The sequence below is a fragment of the Rattus rattus genome, chromosome 11 (assembly GCF_011064425.1).
Source record: "Rattus rattus isolate New Zealand chromosome 11, Rrattus_CSIRO_v1, whole genome shotgun sequence".
NCBI lineage: Eukaryota > Metazoa > Chordata > Mammalia > Rodentia > Muridae > Rattus > Rattus rattus.
Window position 1 is genome coordinate 60214523 of NC_046164.1, and position 19003 is coordinate 60233525.

The 19003-nt window shown below is 37.9% G+C and overlaps 1 protein-coding gene across 1 annotated transcript; it reads left to right on the forward strand.

The window, feature by feature from the left end:
• Nucleotides 1-2997: 2997 nt before the first annotated feature.
• Nucleotides 2998-3451, forward strand: Dcaf16 (DDB1 and CUL4 associated factor 16; the record flags this gene model as incomplete). Its single annotated transcript, XM_032916106.1, is given in 2 exon segments — nt 2998-3270; nt 3272-3451. Coding segments are annotated over 2 exon segments (384 nt in total), but the record flags the coding sequence as incomplete, so codon positions are not given.
• Between the last annotated feature and the right edge of the window lie 15552 nt (nt 3452-19003).

The window sequence follows — 19003 nt, forward strand, 5'->3', positions numbered from 1 at the left end:
CAATGGGGGTCCTGTTCTCAGTTCAGTGATTTGCTGCTGGCATTTGCCTATGTATTTGCCGCATTCTGGCTGTGTCTCTCAGGAGAGATCTACATCCGGTTCCTGTCGGCCTGCACTTCTTTGCTTCATCCATCTTATCTAGTTTGGTGGCTGTATATGTATGGACCACATGTGGGGCAGGCTCTGAATGGGTGTTCCTTCTACCTCTGTTCTAAACTTTGCCTCCCTATTCCCTCCCAAGGGCACTTTTATGTTTGTTGCTTAAAGGCAAAGTCAGAAGCATTTTGCTTTCTTTTGCTGTAGAAGCAAATACTCTCTTTATTTCTTTCTTCATAGAAAGTTGGTGTCTTCATAATATTCATGTATTCTGTCTGAGAGCATGGAATATGTAACCTTCTTTGTCTTTTAAGATACTAGTTACACATTGGCTCCTGTGACCTTGGATGTTCGGTTTTCTTCCTGTGAAATTATCTTTATTTAAAGCATTATCTTTATTTAAAGTAATATATCAGTCAGTCAGGAAGATTTTGGTCAGCCTTTTTTGCCAGAGTCCCACCCCAGACAGTCAGGTACCTTGGGAAGGCAGTGAGGGTGACATTGGCAAGGGCCAAAATCTGATGACTTCTGGCAGTTTTACTATCATTTGCTATTCTGGGAGCAAACACTGATGGCTTCTGGCAATTAACTCTTGCTGATAGCAGCAGAGGAATTAAAAAAGAGCTTGGTTACTTGGGCTCATTACTCTTTGAGTCATGCTGCTTGCTGACCAGGCAAGAGACTTGGAGTTCCTTAACTCTTCATGAGCCAGAGAGAAAAAGAAAGGAAAAGAAAATCAGGCACACAGAGAGACACATGCATACCGGATGAAGCAGAAATTGATCATACAGTTTCTTAAGCATTTTCACATTCCGTAAGTTCATAGTAAGTTTAAGGCAGTAGTTCATGTCATAGATCAATAAAGGTTTAAGGAGTTACAGCACAATTGTTTACATGACTTTCCATTAAGACTAGTATCTGACTAAACATCTTTTTCTAGCACCATAAATTCATTATAAGTTTAAAGCAATCATTTTTATGTCATAAGTTAGCATAGTTTTGTCAAGAGATAAATTGTCTGCTTTGTGTTTTATTATTTTGAAGTCTCGTATTGATGCTCTATCATGTATTTTCTGTCCTTGCATCTATTCCCAGTTTGTGCTCTTTAGTTACCAGATAGTGGCCTCATTCCTAACCTAGGAATGTTTTCCTAGATTGTAAATTTGTTACAAGCCTGTTTTATTTTCCTAATGCAATTAGCCCTTGACACATAAAGGTTTATAGTGCTCCATTTGCAACTTTTATTCTACAGGGGGTTTAAAATTACTTGTATCAACTTAGGTCTAGAAAATTATCAGGAATAATGAAATTATCAATTCATCTACACAAAATTACTACACGAAAATGGATTTTCATGTTGATCTGCAGGATATTTGCCCCATAGGGTGGGCTGATGCCCAGGAATCATGAGCCTACGTAGTGAAGGCAGGAAAGGTATAGCAATGTTGAGAAACAATCCTGGGATGAAGTCTCTGAGGACCTTGCATCCCAGAACCCACCCACTGAAGCCATGCAAAATGGTGGACCATTCCCAGAAACTTGTTTGTTTGCTATAGCCTTTCCTAGATGGCTTCTGACACATACTAATTGCAAAGAAGTTACTTCCCCCCCCCCCTTAGGTAACCCTTACTTGAAAATAACATTCTATTTTGCTCTGTTAAATAGTATTTAGAGCTTTGTAAGGAAAAAAAAACAAAGAGCTTACCTTTATTTGATTTGCCTCTAGAGTTACATTTAATGTGTTTTCCTTTAGAAAGAGCTGGTAAACATTTATGCTTCCCCCACATCCCAAGTGTTTATGAAAAGTTGATCACATGACTACTATTTCAGATATCACTACAAGAATCAACAATTCCACTACCAGGACAGGTTCCCTGAAACATCCCAACAGACACATCTAAAGGCAAAAAGATAACCCCTTTATTTAGAGTTTGGGGCATAAGGGGTGTGCCCTTATGCAAATAATTTGGGGTGATGAGACCAACTTGTCCAGAAATCAACAAAGAAATAAAATAGCTCAAACTCTTGGACAGTTTTGTGATTGTAAAAGCTATTCACAACAGCAAAAGTATCTTTACTCCATAAGAGGGAAATCAGGCCTTTGTGTGGTAGAACTGGCCTTTGATCCCAGCACTTCAGAGTCAGAGGCAGGGCCCAGGATCCATTTTCTCCAAAGCCCCAAAGTAAGATACATAGTAATGTTACCTAGTACATTGAGTCCTTAACATTATGTCTCTAGTTTTATTCACATGTTGAAGCTATCATACCAGATTGCTGAAACGCCATTTCAAAGGACATGGAATTATCTCTGGGAAGCATCAGAACTTTGAATACCAGGTGTTATTGACAGTTTAGCAGAAAACAACTACTACAAAGTATCTCTACCTGCAGACAACCAAAACAACTGACTTTTAATTGTCAAGTAGAAATAGTATCACTGCCAGCCAAACCAAGCACAGTGCTTCCATGTGGAATCACTACCAGTTGAGACCACTAAGAGAATCAGCTTGCCTAGATCAGGGTTCTTTTGGGGTAACCAGGTTTGAAGGAGTTCACTGGTAAGTGAGTAACCCCATGGTGCCCAGTGTAACACCTCTTGGGAGTCCTGCATGCCAGGTCAAGAACCTTTTTTTTTTATTCAATAAAATGCTTTTATTCCGGTAATGAAGATGGCTAACATCTGGAAAGTACTCACAAGGGAGAAACCAAGGCACAGCGTTTCGCTGGCAGTGCACGCTATGAGGAAGGGGAGTCAGGCCTCGAGCTCGGTTAAGAACCTTTTAAAGTATTCTGTAATTTAAAAACTTTTAGGTCGGGATTCCTGGTTATATTATGTTGAACTCTTAAAACAAGTCAAAATAATCCAGTCCTTAAACTACAAGAGTCTTATGACTTTCCCATTGGGTCCCCAAACTGGAACCAATTCTTGAATCACCTCCTCTGGCCTCTTGTAGAGTCTCACCTGTTCAAAAGCCCCTTAAAAGTCTCAGTCAGCTCTCTAGAGATCATGCTACTTTAAATGGAGCACTGCAGTTTACTGTTAAACAGCTAAGATGAACACTGAGGAAAGCCATCCCCAAATGTGAATTTCTAAATCATTTCCCTGACTCTTATGTTTCCTCTTGTTACTGTGACTGCCTGATAAATGGAGTTAAGGATGCAGCCTGCACTGAATTTTTTTGACACTACTTTTTCCTACACTCATCTCTAGAAAGCAGTTAACAAACTCCTAACTACTTCTCTAGAAAAGGCAGTATTTGCTTTGATAGTGGTGTTCTGTATTTAGAGAAGGGTTCAGGGGACTAGAGTCATGGCTCAGTGGTTAAGATTGTTTGTTATGGCAGAGAATCAGGTTCAATTCCCAGCATTCACGTGGCGGCTTATAAGTGTCTGTAATTCCAGTTCTAGAAGATCCAATGCTCTTCTGACTCCCTTGGGTATCAGCGTTGCGTGTGGTACATACATGCAGGCAGGCAGAACCATTATGCATGAATAAAGACAAAAAAAACTTAAGGACTACAAAGTAAATCATACAACCTACATTTGGGAAATGGGTGCCTTCTCAACCAAATAATATTCCCTGATTAGCTAAAATACTACTGAATACTTAATAACCCAAAGATGTCGTCATCCAACTAAAGAAAATGTAGGATTTGAGCATGCCCTGTCAGATATTATTTTTAGGGAGGTAATAGAATTATTACCTAATAATCACCTAATAATTATACAAAGAGCCGATATGTTCGTATGACACCCATTGAAGGTTCTTGTTTCTTGTCGGGGTGTGGTTTCAAACCTAGCTTACTCTACTCCAAGCCTAGTAAAGGTACTTCCAATTACTTTATGAAGTAAGCGCAGGCCTCCGCCACACTGTCTCCTAGCTAATAAGCCCTGTAAGATCATACCCTAGATTCAAATAGACTTCGGTTGGAATGTATCTTGTAAATTTTGCTATCAAGACTTTTTCAAATAAATGTATTCAAATTATGGAATGAACCAACTTTCACCAGAACTAGTGTTTTCAGTATTAATTGCAAAATGGTCAAAGTGTTTTACCTCTATTAGTTTCCTGGAACAGAACTTTATGCACTTCCAACATTCATTGCAAACATTTCAGAAATCGTCTAATTTCAAAGACACTTCCTATGAAACTATATTGATTTTAAATTAAGAGCTTCATTAGTAGTGTTGTTTTTTAAGTAGATCGGTTTTCTTTCCTTTTTGTGGGGGTGGGGGAGGCTAAGTAAGGATGGTATACGCCCTTATAAATGTGTCCTACTATGTTTGTTTGAGTCAAAACAGATATCAACATACAGAAAATGCATAGGACTGTTTCATATATCCTAAAATTTATGTGTGATTCTGGAAAACTGAGCATGTAAATTGAAACAGGTTGTTAAAAATATATATCTTCATCTTGTTCTGTTTTTTTTTTTGTATTCCCTGCATTGAGCACAAAAATAAGTAAAACTGAAACAGTATCAGAATCTTAATTCTGTAAAATTTAGCAAGTTATAGGAGAGTAAAGAACACTGAGCTGTTTAGTCCTGTCTAAAGGATAAAGGAGTGCATTTTAAGAAGAGATGTTCATGGTGATTGTTGGTTTCAAACAATATCATACTATCAGTATAATAATATGTCAGAACTTGGTTTTTTAGATGGTTTGTGAAGTTTTTTTTTTTAACTTTAGAGTTAAAGAAACCTTTTTCCCCTTTTCAGAAAAGGTGAGGTTGGTATAGGTATAGATCTGAAGCAATGTTGATGCCTATGTATCCATAGTGTCTATATGTCTCTGTATATAAAAGTACCTTGATCATGGATGCGTTGTTTTAAATTCACTTCAAAGGAAACTTTTCCCCAACACTGGCAGCTGAACAAACCAACAGCTATGTACATGCTAAACAAAGGGTGGCCATTTGTCCTCAACAAATGAGATAGATCCTATTTTCCTTAGGTACATTCTAGATTTCCTAAGTATTGAACACAGTTAATAGATACACTGTCCATATCTATACAGAACCTGTGATAGTGTCTTGGTATCTTTAGAAAAGAAATAGTCTTGAAGAAAATGTCTCATTCCATTAGGGTCACATTTGTTTGTGAATTTTCATCCTCGGCTGTACAAAACAAAGCCTTTAGCTTTTGCTTATTCGTGTGTTGTCAGAGGCATGGGTGTTGGAATGATAATTCACCACTCTCACATTTTCCCTATGTTAGCATCTGATTAAATGTATTCACTACATTTAGGATAAAGGGGAATTATACCATATTCGAAGAACATATATAATATAGAGAATATAGTTCTCATGGGGATGAAATAACAGGGCTTTCCAACTAGGTAACATCCATAATGCATTTCAAGATGTTTCATCTTTATTAATGGCAATCAATAGTCTTTTGTTGAAGCAGTCCAGATAATCTTGGATTGTAGAAGTTCATCATCATGGCTTAATATCATCTGTTTCCTGAAAAGGGAAAAGACATACCCTGGAGGAATACAAATGGTAGTAACTGGAACCAGCAGGTCATTCTTCCTGGAAGAGAGAACCAAAGAAAATTTAGGATTAGGAGATCTTGTACAAGCAATATTACTTAAGGAATATATAGGCTATCTCAAGTCTATCACAGACCAAGCATTGGGAGTAATAACTCTAGTCTGTACAGGGGGCTGGAGGGAGTCAGTTCCCTGGAGCTAAAGCCTTAACTCCTTAGAGGCTCTAGCCCCAGCAGCAGAACAGACCCTGCCAAGTCTGCTCCTAGACAAGGACACAGAACTAATATTCCCTTTGTTCTTTCATCAGGGATGCTGAGAGCCTTGAATCAGCCTTGATCCCAACACATAGGTCTTGTCCAGGGAAATTTCCTATTGTGACTCACATCTAAAAATAAAGTTTAATAATTGTATGTAATTGGTTGGGCTTTTTGCATTGGTTACAATAGTGAAACCTTCACATGGTTGTAATTGGTTACAACCCTCACATGGGAGTAAGACCAAGAAGAAAGTCAGGACGAGTAGACCTCAATGATATTTCACTAACTGCCTACTATCTCTCATGAGCTGAGAGCATGTCAATGAGATAAGGAAAAAGAATGTCTGATTTGGGATATAATAATAATAATAATAATAATAATAATAATAATAATAATAATAGTAAATAATGTAAAAATAACAACCTAGCAGGAAGACTGGACTAGAATTGTACGTTGACTCAAATTGGAGCAAGTTATGTGAGAAAACTTAGATGATTGCAATGTGACATGCGAATCCTGGGATTGCTTGCAGTTAGGCCATATTTAACCAGTAGTCTTCCAGTAGATCATTATCTTGCTTGGCCTAACAAGATTAAAGCAGTTCCCAGCAAACCAGCCAAAATGCTATACCTAGTTAGATCCATGAAGTTAGTAAACTAAGGAGTAGGTAGGGTTTGCCATTTCTATGTTAGGGGTGGAGAGTGAGGCTTGGATATGCCAAATATTACATTCCCATCTACGCTGTGCATCAGGACTCGACAATCTAACACCAATTGTTTTATAGTGTGTTAATCAGACAGTAGTCCAATAAAAACAACTTCCCTTTGTGAACACTTCAGGAAGGGTACAAGGGTATAAACTTCCACCAATGAGACCATATAGGGCTTTTACAATTATACCTTTAATAAGCTAACATTTTGGCAGAGTATTTACTCTATTGACATGAATAAGGGAACAACAACTACGTAAAGAATCAACATTCTTTTATTAATTTAAGGCTAATAACGTTGGCCTCAACCAAAGGCATTTCTTGGGGAAATTTAATTAAGTATGTTAGATGTTGGACCCTAGATTCCTATGATGTGAAGTTGACTTCGTAGTGGCTTAAAGCTAAAATGTTTAGGGGAGAAAATACAGTACACACAAATCAGTTTGACTGTTGTTGGGAATGACTTTTTCTCACATTGTATTTAAGGTGTGTCGCTGTATTTTCAGTTGTTGATTCTATACTGGCAGAGAGCTAACTACTGGCAGGGTTTTGGTGTTGTCATTTCTATAGCCCATCACCAGGCTTTCTATTTTGTAAATATTCATCCTTTCCTCACCTACCTAAAGACAATCTAGAGATATGTCTGAGCTTGTCTTGCTGCTGATGAGTTGTAAGGAAGATCTGCAGCCAATAGCTAGGGCAGGAAGGAGGAGGGTGGGACTTCCAGGCAGAGAGAGTGATGCAGGGGGACCAAAGTAGATATGACAGAATTGAAAACAGACAAGGAGGGGAATAGAAAGGACCAGAAAGATATAGCCTCATGGCAAGTTATAGGCTAGAATAATTGGGTTAAGTTTAAACCGTGGCCCAGCAGAAGGCTGTAAGGTACATGACTAAATGACACAGTTTGGGCTATGGAGCACTATCAACCTGAATAATGCATCCCTGGATTTCTAGTATACAGATGATGTTGCTTTTTCTTGTATGTTTGTCTGTTTTGCCTTTTTCTATACCATATTTGTCCTCAAATACAACTCTGGTAAAATGTCCTGGGAAAGGGATTTAGGGCATTACTAGAGAAAGAAATGGCTCTGATGTGTCTTTGGAACAAACTGTTCTGGCTCTGGCCATTCAAGCAGTCAACCCAGGCATAGGGGGATAAGGGATTTCTGGATGTGGAGGCTGACTGCCTTAATTGTTCTCTGGGAAGTTTTATCCAACTCATGATGATCAAATTGTACCAGGAAATATTTGAAGCAGGAAATGTTTTTGAGAGACCTGAAGTTTTAGTAGCTAAGAGAAATGAAGATCCCCAAGGGAAAGGAACATTGGGCCTAGGTCACTAAGGATAGAGATGTGCATAAAAAGTATGAGAGACAAGATAGAGGAAGAAATGGTTGATCTACTGGATTAGTGAGCAATGGCGAGAGCCCCCACAAGAAGAGATCTCCAATAATAGAAGGTTTGATCCAGAAATATGGCTGGGGAAAACTGGAAGATATATGTATAATATAAAAGATAAAGAGTGTGTTGAAGAATTTGGACCCCACAAGGGAGTCATAGGATTCGTGAACCAACCTTCCCAGGAAGATTGGAACATACTGACTTTACCCCCTGTCATCACCTGCCTAAGGGAACTAGGGTACAGTTAGTTCTAAGAGATAGAATTCAGGTTTGTGAAGGAGCCCTGGGGGAAGCTGCAAGAGGAATTAATATTGCATATGAAAAAGAGCTTGAAAATCATTGTAGAAATAGATACTAGGATGAGCTCAATAAATTGGAGGAATAGACAAGCTAAAAATGTTAACATTATCCTTTCTGTTCTCATGCTAATGCTGTAACCACAAGTTTTTGCCCAGATGACCTGCAATTTGAAGACTTTTTTTGAGAGTTAAACATTAATGTATAACTTGTTTTTGCAGACACTGAACTGTGACTTTGTGTGTGCATTGTGCTTTCTGGTGACATAGTTACATGGAGTTTTCAGGAAAATAATGAGTTTGAGGAAAATAATGAGAAGGCTTTTGATTATGTATTATCGTATAAAAAGGAGATGTGTAACCAATAAAAGGCTGAGGTGAACTCAGAGAGAGAGAGAGAGAGAGAGAGAGAGAGAGAGAGAGAGAGAGAGACTTGAAAAGAAGTGAACCTGAAGGCTGTCTCCAAATGCAGCTTCAGAACAACATTGAGTCACCTGTCAGCTTCCACCTGCACCCTTACCTGAGACTCTGATTTCACACTGATTCGAACTCCCACCCTCAGCAAAAGGCCTAACCTTTAAATTATATAAAAGACTCAATGTCATTATTTATACCTCTGGTGGTTCCACAAATAGCCCCCACAATAGATTGTCATGCAAATGATGACATAAGGGAGATATAACAAAAAAAAAAAAACAGTTATCTAAAAATCAGATTTCACTGGCTTCTATGTTAACTGGAAACCCTGTGAATATGCTGGAGTTATCACAGAGAAGAAACCTCCCTTGAGGAAATGCCTCCAGGAGATACAGCTGTAAGGCATTTTCTCAATTAGTGATCAAGGGGGAAGGACCCAGCCCATTTTGGGTGGCACCATACCTGGGCTGGTGGTCTCGGGTTCTATAAGAAAGCAAGCCAGTAAGTAAAATCCCTCCATGGCCTCTGCATCAGCTCCTGCTTCCTGACCTGCTTGAGTTCCAGTCCTGACTTCCTTTGGTGATGAATAGCAATGAGGAAGTGCAAGTTGAATAAACCCTTTCCTCCCCAGTTTGCTTCTTGGTCATGATGTTCGTGCAGGAATAGAAACCCGACTAAGACAAATCGAATAGCATTGTGTTTGGCTTGATGTCATTAAATACTTAATTATTAGTAAGAAAAGTGCATGCATAGTTGCCCCAAAGATAGAATTGTTGAAGGGTTAAAAAGTAGGCCTAATTGCAGAACAGAGACTTTATTGAAGAGACATGGTACTGTCCCAAAATAATCTACATTAACAATCGTTTCTAATTTTCACAATGCTGTCCTCAGTTGTACATAGAAGTGGTTGTGTTTTATTGATCCTTATTTGTGGGCTTTTAGTGTACTTATTTTCTTTATAGAGGAAAAGGTCAGTTTAGAGTTCTTTTAGGGAAAAAAGTGTATGTAGCAGTTTTCCAGCAGCTAAGCTCATTTAGTTTTCACAGCAGAAAAAGTCTACAAGGAGCTAGGGAGATGGCCGTCTGGTGATGAGCACTCTGACGAACAACCTTTGTCTGGTTTCTCACCTATGTCCAGTGGCTAACAGCCTCCTGTAAACTGTCTCCAAGGGATACAATGTCTTCTTGTGCACAGACACAGACACAGACACAAACGCATACAATTTAAAAATAACAAAGATGAGTGTTTAGAAAAAGAAAAAAGTCTACAAATATAGAAGACAAGTACTGCTTTCCACAACATTGAAAGACTAAAGGGACAACTGAAAGTAGAAATGAGCAACATTAAAAGCAGGGGCGTTTTTTGAAAATATTTTTTGCCTAACTTTAACCGGGCAACTAACTCCTTCTAGCAAATTACAGAAGGCTGATTTTCTGGAGAAACTGAACCAAACAAATCTGAGAACTGAAAGACAGTACCAAAGCTATGCTGAGGACAAGACACCTGAGAATACCAGTATTAAGAACGTTGTGAGCCTGCATGCATTTTCTACCTGGCTTTATGAGTGTATATACCTAGACATGCCTAACACATCCAGAAAAGATGAACAGTAAAAAATTAACTCAACATTTAACTGTTTGCTACAGTGAGATCCAAAGACTACAAACTCTGCTCATTATGACACAACTTACAGTCATTTGAACTTAATGTAGACTTTCAACTAAAAATCACTACACATTTGAGGAACCTCCAACACCAAAGCTTAACATAAAACTGTCAAAGACTCTATGATATTCCCAGAAACATTGGAAAGCATACTACATTCATGAAATAACCAGAAAGAGCTACTGGAGAAATTTAGAATTCTTACTCTTAATGTAAAAATTTGCACAAAATTCAGAAAGTAAAACATTAAGTCAGGCGTATCATAAAAAAAGAAAATTATATCAGAATGAAATACTCCTTGGTGACTTCCAAAATGTTATCAGAAAGGACATTATTTTAGGGTTTCTGTTTATGTTGAAGAATCAGGAAAGAGAGCTATGTCATTTACTAAAATTATGCAAGGCCCAAAATAAACCTTCACTTTTTTTTTTGCAAAGATTGACTTCAGCTATAAATAGAATAGTATCAGATTTGGAAGTCAGACAAATATTAATCAAATCTTTGGCTTTTGAAAATGCTAATTCAGAATACAAAAGGGTGATTAGGTTTTTCAAGGCAATATCAGCACCAATAAATGAATGGATTAGAAATATGGCAATATTGGATCTCATGTTTATGATGCTACTTTGATAGGAGAAATAATTTCTAACAGTTTTAAGAAATCCCAAATGACAGATGTTTTAATTATGGCAAACAAGTCATATGTAAAGAGACTGTAGGTAAGACATTCCAAGAAACAATGTTATTTTTCTAGAGATAAATTCATAAAGAAGGCCCCAGATTTTTGGAGTATGCAGAAGGTACAGCATAGGCCTACACTGGACTATGAATGCAGATCAATAAAGGACAAGCAAGGTATGTCTTTGCTACTGGGAAACACCCTAAGGGGCCTCCTGTAGCCCCGCCTCATATTAAATTGGATTCAGTCATTCCAGGTCAGTGTCAGGAAACTGGTCCACAGAGCAAATAACATGGACTTCTGGGAGCTTCCAGAGACTGAGTCACCAACCAAAAGGCAAACAAGGGCTCGTTCAAGGCCCCTGACACTTATGTAGCAGAGGGCTGCCACATCTAGCCTCAGTGGGAGGGATGTGCCTAATCCTGTAGAGACTTGGTACAGGGGCTGGGAGTTGAATAGGGGAGCTGTCCTCTGAGAGGTGAAAGGGGGAAGGGAGGAACTCCGTGAGGGAGGACCAGAATGGGAGCAATATTTGGAATGTAAATAATATATATATGATTTATATATATGTATATATGTACATATATATATATATGTATGATTTAGTACCTGATGTTAAAAACAACACTGCTCTGAATGTAATCAAGGTCAGTACAGCTTCTTCAGGAGATAAAACAAAAAATTCGGGAGAGACAAAAAAATATTTTGGCAAACTGCTATAAATGATCAGAGACCAAAGCTAAAAATACAAATAAATGACATTGAAATTGAAGATTTAGTAGACACAGGAGCAGACGTAACAATAATTTCACCAAAATATTGGCATCTGGATTGCTCTCTTCAGGAAGTAAATATTCAACTTCTAGGGATTGAAACTTAATCTCTGGTGAAACAAAGTGCAAGATGGGTGAATAGGGCCAAAAGGACAAATAGGAAAATTAAAGCCATATGTGGCCAATATAGCCATGAATTTATGGGGACATGATTTGTTGCAGCAATGGAAGAGAGAGATAAGCATTCCTCCAATCTCAGAAACAAACGATAAAATAATGTTTCTGAGAAAAATATTGAAATGCATTGTTAAGAACAGTCACAGACCATTCAGGTTGCACATAAGCAGGACACAACAGCTGTTGGTCTTTCAAAGACACCAACCAACCTACCTCTAAAATGGTTAACTGACAAATCTGTGTGAGTGGAAAGAATGGCCTTTGACATCAGAAAAATTACAGGAGCTAGGACAGCTAGTACAGGAGCAGCTAAATGCCCAACATATCAAAGAATCAACCAGTCCTTGGAATTGTCCTATATTTGTCATTAAAAGGAAATCTGGAAAATAGAGACTGTTAACAGATTTAAGAGCCATAAATAGTATGATTCAGCCAATGGGTTCTTTACAGCCTAGAATTCCTGTGTTTTCTTTATTACCTAAGGGATGATCTATATAATGATTGATTTAAAAGACTGCTTCTTATTATACCTTTACAAGAACAGAGTAAAGAAAACTTTGTCTTCACAGTGCCTACTTATAATGTTGCTCAACATATTAAAAGGTATCACTGGAAAGTTCTTCCAACAAGGAATGTTAAATAGTCCAGCACTGTGTCAATATTTGATACAACAGCATTAGAAATAATTCATAAACAGATTCCTCAATCCAAAATTTATCATTATATGGATGACATCCTACTGGACAATTCAGACACAGATACTCTAGGGAAAAAATGTTTGACAAAGTAAAAAGAATTTTGCTTTGCTAGGGATTAAAAACTATTCCTGAAAAAATACAAAGAGGAGCTTCTATCAATTATCTAGAATATAAGATACATTTACAGAAAATTTAACCATAGAGAGTACAAATCAGGAAAAATCAATTACAAACTCTTAATGATATTCAATTATTGCTTGGAGATACTAACTGGCTATGGCTTATAATTGGATTAACTACTCAAGAGCTAAGTAATTTATTTCAAATCATACAAGGTGTTAAGGACTTAAATAGTCCAAGAAAATTATCAGCTGAGGCTGAGAGAGAATTGGTTCAGGTAGAAAAGAAATTACAGGATTCTCATGTGGATCAATTGGATCCAAAGTTTGATTATATTTTAGTTATTATGCCTTCTACTCAGTCTCCCATAGGAATTCTTATGCAGAGAGATATAATATCTTATAATGGATATTTTTAGCACACCACAAAATAAAAAGTCAAAGATATATGTATAAAAGGCTTCTGAATTGATTCTGAAAGGAAAGGAAAAACTTCATCAATAAGCAGGAATTCCTAATAAAGTTGTGGTACCTTTTACTAAGGCTGAAATTGCCTCATAGGGGCAGAAAATGAACAGTGGCAAAAAGCTTACAGTAATTTTTTGAGAGAGAGAGATTAATGACAAATATCCCCAAAGCAAGTAACTTCAGTTTATAAAAAGAACTAATTGGATTCTCCCACATATTGTAAAAATGGCCCCATTTCTCGAGACCCTACATTTTATAATGATGCATATAAATCAGGAAACTATAAATCAGGAAAAATAAAGTGACTCAAAGCCCTTATGACTCAATTAAAATATCAGAGCTGTGTGCCGTTTTTACGTTATTATTAGATTTTCCTAAATCTCTTAATAAAGTTACTGATGCTCAGTATACAGAAAGTGTTGTTTTACATATTGAAAATGCTGACTTTATTCTGGAGGATTCAGAATTAACTTCGCTATGTATTCAACTACAACAAGTAATCAGAAATAGAAACCATCCATTGTATTTAGCTCATATCAGATTTCATACAGTTCTACCAGGCCCTATAGCACATGGTAATTGATCAGCTATTTACAAGAAATGTGCTCGAAGGCTCAGAATTTCATAACAAATACCAAGTTTACAGCAAAGGTTTAAAGAAAGGTTTTTCTATCACTTGGCAGCAAGCAAGGAAATTATAAAGATATGCCCTACTTGTTCTTTGTATAACACAACTCCATTACCTTCAGGAAGCAACCCAAAGGTACTACCTTAGTTAGGATTTCCATTGCTGTGAAGGGACACCATGACCAAGGCAACTCTTATTAAAAACAACAACAACAACAACAAAAACAGTTAATTGGGGCTGGCTTAGAGATTCTGTGATTCAGTCCACTATCATGACAGGAAGAATGTCAGCATCCAGACAGGCATGGCATTGGTGGAGCTGAGAGTTCTACATCTTCATTCAAAGGAAGTCAGGAGCAGACTGTATTCCAGGCAGCTAGGAGAAGGGTCTCAAAGCCCAACCACACAATGACACACTTCCTCCAACAAGGCAACACCTAATAGTGCCACTCCATGAACCAAGCATATTCAAACCACTACATTCCATGCCCTGGCTCCCACAAAACTGTTCAAACACATGAGTCTATGGGAGTGGGGAGGGAGGCATACCTAGCCAAAGCATAATGCAAAATACACTTAATCCAAATTCAAAATTCCACAGTCTATAAACAGTCTTAAAAATGTTTAAAGTTCAAAGTCTCCTCTGAGATTCATCCAATCACTTATAAAATCAAAATCAAAAAGCAGATCACATACCTCCATCATCACAGGATATACATTATCATTCCAAAGCATCATAGTGAGGAAATACAAAAGAAAGAAAGAAAGAAAGAAAGAAAGAAAGAAAGAAAGAAAGAAAGAAAGAAAGAAAGAAAGAAAGAAAGAAAGAGAGAAAGAAAGAAAGAAAGACCAAAAGCCAGCTGGCAAACTCCGATGTCTGTATCTCCATGTCTGATGTAAAAGAACTCTTCAGATCTCCAACTCCTTTCATCTTTGTTGGCTACTGTTAGCAGATCTGCCATTCAGCAGCAACAAGTTTGTTCTCTTTGGGCTGTTTCTATTCCCTGTTAGCGCCTTTCCTCAGCAGATATCCCACAGCTCTAACATCTATAACATCTTGGGGTATTCAAGGCAACATCAACTCTATGGCCTCTTGTTCCAATGTCTGGTATCCACACATGATCTTCTGGGCTCCTCCCAAGGGCTTGGGTCATATTACCAACTCTGCCCTCTGTAGCATTCTAGGATCAGGTTGACTCCACCACATTGCTGCTGCTGTTCCTGGTGGTCATCCCATGGTACTGGCATCTCTGACACACTAGGGCTTTTCATTGCAACTAGGCTTTACCATTAGGCTCACATAGGCTCCCTTTAGGGTGCCAAACCTAAACCTCTTTGCCTGACCCCTCAGTCCGAGGCCATCAATTGCAACTTAGGCTTCACTTTCACCACAGCCCTTCACCTTCCCTGGCTCTCATAGTTGCTTTCTCTCATCCTTTCACGCCTTCAAACCCAGTACCACCTGGGAAATTCTTATGCATTACTAAGTCCAGCTGCAGCACGAGGTACAACCTTGGCTGTCTCTGGAACACAGCTTCTTTGTACTCTCAGAAAACACTTCCCAGATAATTTCACTAGAGTGATGTTGGTCTCTTCTTAATCACTGCTAATTTCTTAGCTCCAGCTAGCCAGCATCAATTGTCCCAGTAGTCCTTTCTATTCTTGATTCTAAAGCCAGAGCCACATGGCCAAAACTGCCAAGTTCAGCTGTTTGCTGGAGCTAGAACACGCTTCCACTCACCCCCATTGTTCAATTACATTGCCTAAGATTGGCTGTTCTGTAAATTCAAGGTCTGTAAACTGATATTGAACTCAAATCTACGTGCCTCTGTTTCCTGGGTTCTAAGAGTAAAGGTGTGCACCACCAAACGTGGACCTAAGCTTTTTCTACTTGGATCTTGTTCTGAACAAGGCTGGCCTTTGGAGATCTGTTTGCCTGTATCTCCTGGGATTAAAGGTGTATACCACTATTCCAGGGTAAACCTTCCATGACCACAGTTCTTCAAGATCCAGATCAAAAGCATGTGTCTTCCATTTCTGGGTTGTAGTTCATTCCAGATTAAAAGTCCAAATGAAAACAATAACCAGATAATAGTAACGCCTAGGTATAACTATTCTTTGTTCAATGGCAAATACATAAACAATAAGCTTAGCTGCGTGGGATCTTGCCCCAAAGTCATTATTCCCTTAATATGTTTATCTCTTGGAACACAAGATTTAGCTCCATTGCACTTCCTGATGCCCTTTTATTACTTGAACCTTACATTTTGTATTTTTTTCCTTCAAAGATTGCTATGCTTCAGCAAAAACACTTTTCATGAGACTAAATCACAGCAAGTCTAAACTGCTTGTTTTGAGAACTTCTGGGTCAATACAATTAATTAGACTCTCTTCCCCTTAGCCTCAGGCAGACTTTTCAGACAACGGCAAAAGGCAGCCACATTCTTCAACAAAATATCACAAGATCAGTCTCTTGGCCATATACTAAAATTCTCCTGAGACACATCTAGACCCAGGCTTCCACAGTTCAAATCACCCTTCCATATTCCTACTAGAACGATCCACCAAGCCCTACTTAAAGCATTCCCCAAATCCACATTCTTCCAAACAAAAACATGGTCAGGCCTGCCAGAGCAATTTAGTTAGGGTTTTATGGCTGTAAGGGACACCACAACCAAGATGACTCTTATAATGAACAGTTAATTGGGGCTGACTTACAGGTTCTGTGGTTCAGTCCATTATCATCATGGCAGATAGCATGGTGGCATCCAGGTAGGCATGACACTGGAGCAGCTGAGAGTTCTACATCTTAATCCAAAGGAAGCCAAGAGCAGACTGTATTCAGGCAGCTAGGAGAAGGGTCTCAAAGCCCAACCCCACAGTGACACACTTCCTCCAACAAGGCAACACCTAATAGTGCCACTCCCTGGGTCAGGCATATTCAAAGCACCACAGATACCCAAAGAAATGAAATTTGGCAAATGGATATATTTTGTTTTGCAGAGTTTGAAAAGTTAAAATATGTGCCCCATACCATAGATTACAATGGGCAACTGCTTTAATTTCTGAAAAGACTGATTCTGGAATTATACATTCATTAGATGTTATGGCTATTATAGGGATATCTTTACAAATTAAGACTGACAATGCTCTAACATATGTCTCTAGTATAATAAAACAGTTCTTTGCATAGTACAATCATAAAGCATATTACAGGTATATCACACACTCCTACAGGAGAAGCAGTTATAAAAAGATCTAATTGGGTTGGGGATTTAGCTCAGTGGTAGAGCGCTTGCCTAGCAAGCACAAGGCCCTGGGTTCGGTCCCCAGCTCCGAAAAAAAGAAAAAAAAAATAAAAAGATCTAATTGCACTTTTAAAGATGTACTCAATAAACAGAAAGGTGAAATAAAGATTCGCCCCAAAGATACTTTATTAACTTTAAAATATTTTAAATGCTAGTGAGAAAGGAACAGCAGCTGTGGAGAAACAGTGAATAGAGACCTGCTGAATTAAATCAGCCTGAATGATTTAAAGCTGTGTCGATGTGTATAATATATCACGTGGTGTATGTTCCTCAGAACGGAAACCTGGATATGTGTTACACTGGGAAAGAGGTTTTGTCTCTGTTTCCACAGGAGAAGAAAAGCTATGGATACTATCCAGGTTCATAAAGACGAGATTCAAACAGGAAAGACCTCCTGAATAAGGAGAAAGATCTCCTTATTCAACACAGCTTAGTCATTCAGTCCAACTTATAAAGACTAACAAATGTCTTTCACTTGATCAGGCATGAAGGATAAAAGAAATACAAAATAATAATAATTTCAAATGATAATTTACCAAAGGCACATTTGCCTTACAGGCATGAAATGAAAAATGGGTTTTTGTAAACCACACCTCTTAATCCTTGGTGCTTCTTCACAAATGTATAATGTCAAGATTATTTCAAGATACATACACTCAGAATATAGCACGAAAATGTCTGATTCCACAGAATTCCAAAGTAGCTACTTTTATAAAGGTCAATCAGTTCTCTTTTTCCTCAAACTTCATGTGAATTGGAGCATACACTATGTGATGTATTGTAGTCATCTTCCTTCAACATTCCACTTCATCGTTCCTGTAATATATCATGTGGATTACTACAATTCATTTATCTTTTACCTGCTCAGGTGTTTTACCTCACTGGTGTTCTTAACAAGCTTGGGTTATTACAAATAAAGTTGCCATGAACATTCTGTCTTTGGGATGTGTACCCTCACTACTTTTGTATTAAACCAAGGAGTCAAACTGGCATCATGAGTGATGTGTGCTTTGGTTGTAGTAAAACTGCCATACACTTTCCAAACTGATGGTTCATTTTACTCCTCTATCAGTAATACATAAAAGCCCATTTTAATATGTACCTTTGTAAACACTTTATATTTTGCTCTTTATTTTACACATTCTAGTGGGCATTCGCTGTTCATTTTATACATTCTAAGTGGTATAATAGCATCTTAAAGTGGCTTTAATTTATATTTCCATGATTAGTGATATTAAGCGCATTTATAAGATTGTAAATCATGATCTATATGATTCATATACTAATGTTGAAAATACCACTTCTTGTAGAAGAATATTCATTTTTTAGCTACTCGGTAAATATTTGGGAACCTAATAGTGGTATGCTAAATACTATTCTAGTCCCTGCGGCTTTAGTAGTACATGAAACGGGATAAGAAGTCTCCATAAAATTGGATTGTCAGGATTAATATAGTAAAAATGACCATTTTGCCAAAAGCAATCTACAGATTCAATGCAATCCCCATCAAAATTCCAACTCAATTCTTCATAGAGTTAGAAAATTTGCAAATTCACTTGGAATAACAAAAATCCAGGATAGCAAAAACTATCCTTAACAATAAAAGAACTTCTGGGGGAATCACCATCCCTGACCTCAAGCAGTATTACAGAGCAATAGTGATAAAAACTGTATGGTATTGGTATAGAGACAGACAGGTAGATCAGTGGGATACAATTGAAGACCCAGAAATGAACCCACATATCTATGGTCACTTGATCTTTGAAAAAGGAGCTAAAACCATCCAATGGGGAAAAAAAACTCAATAAATGGTGCT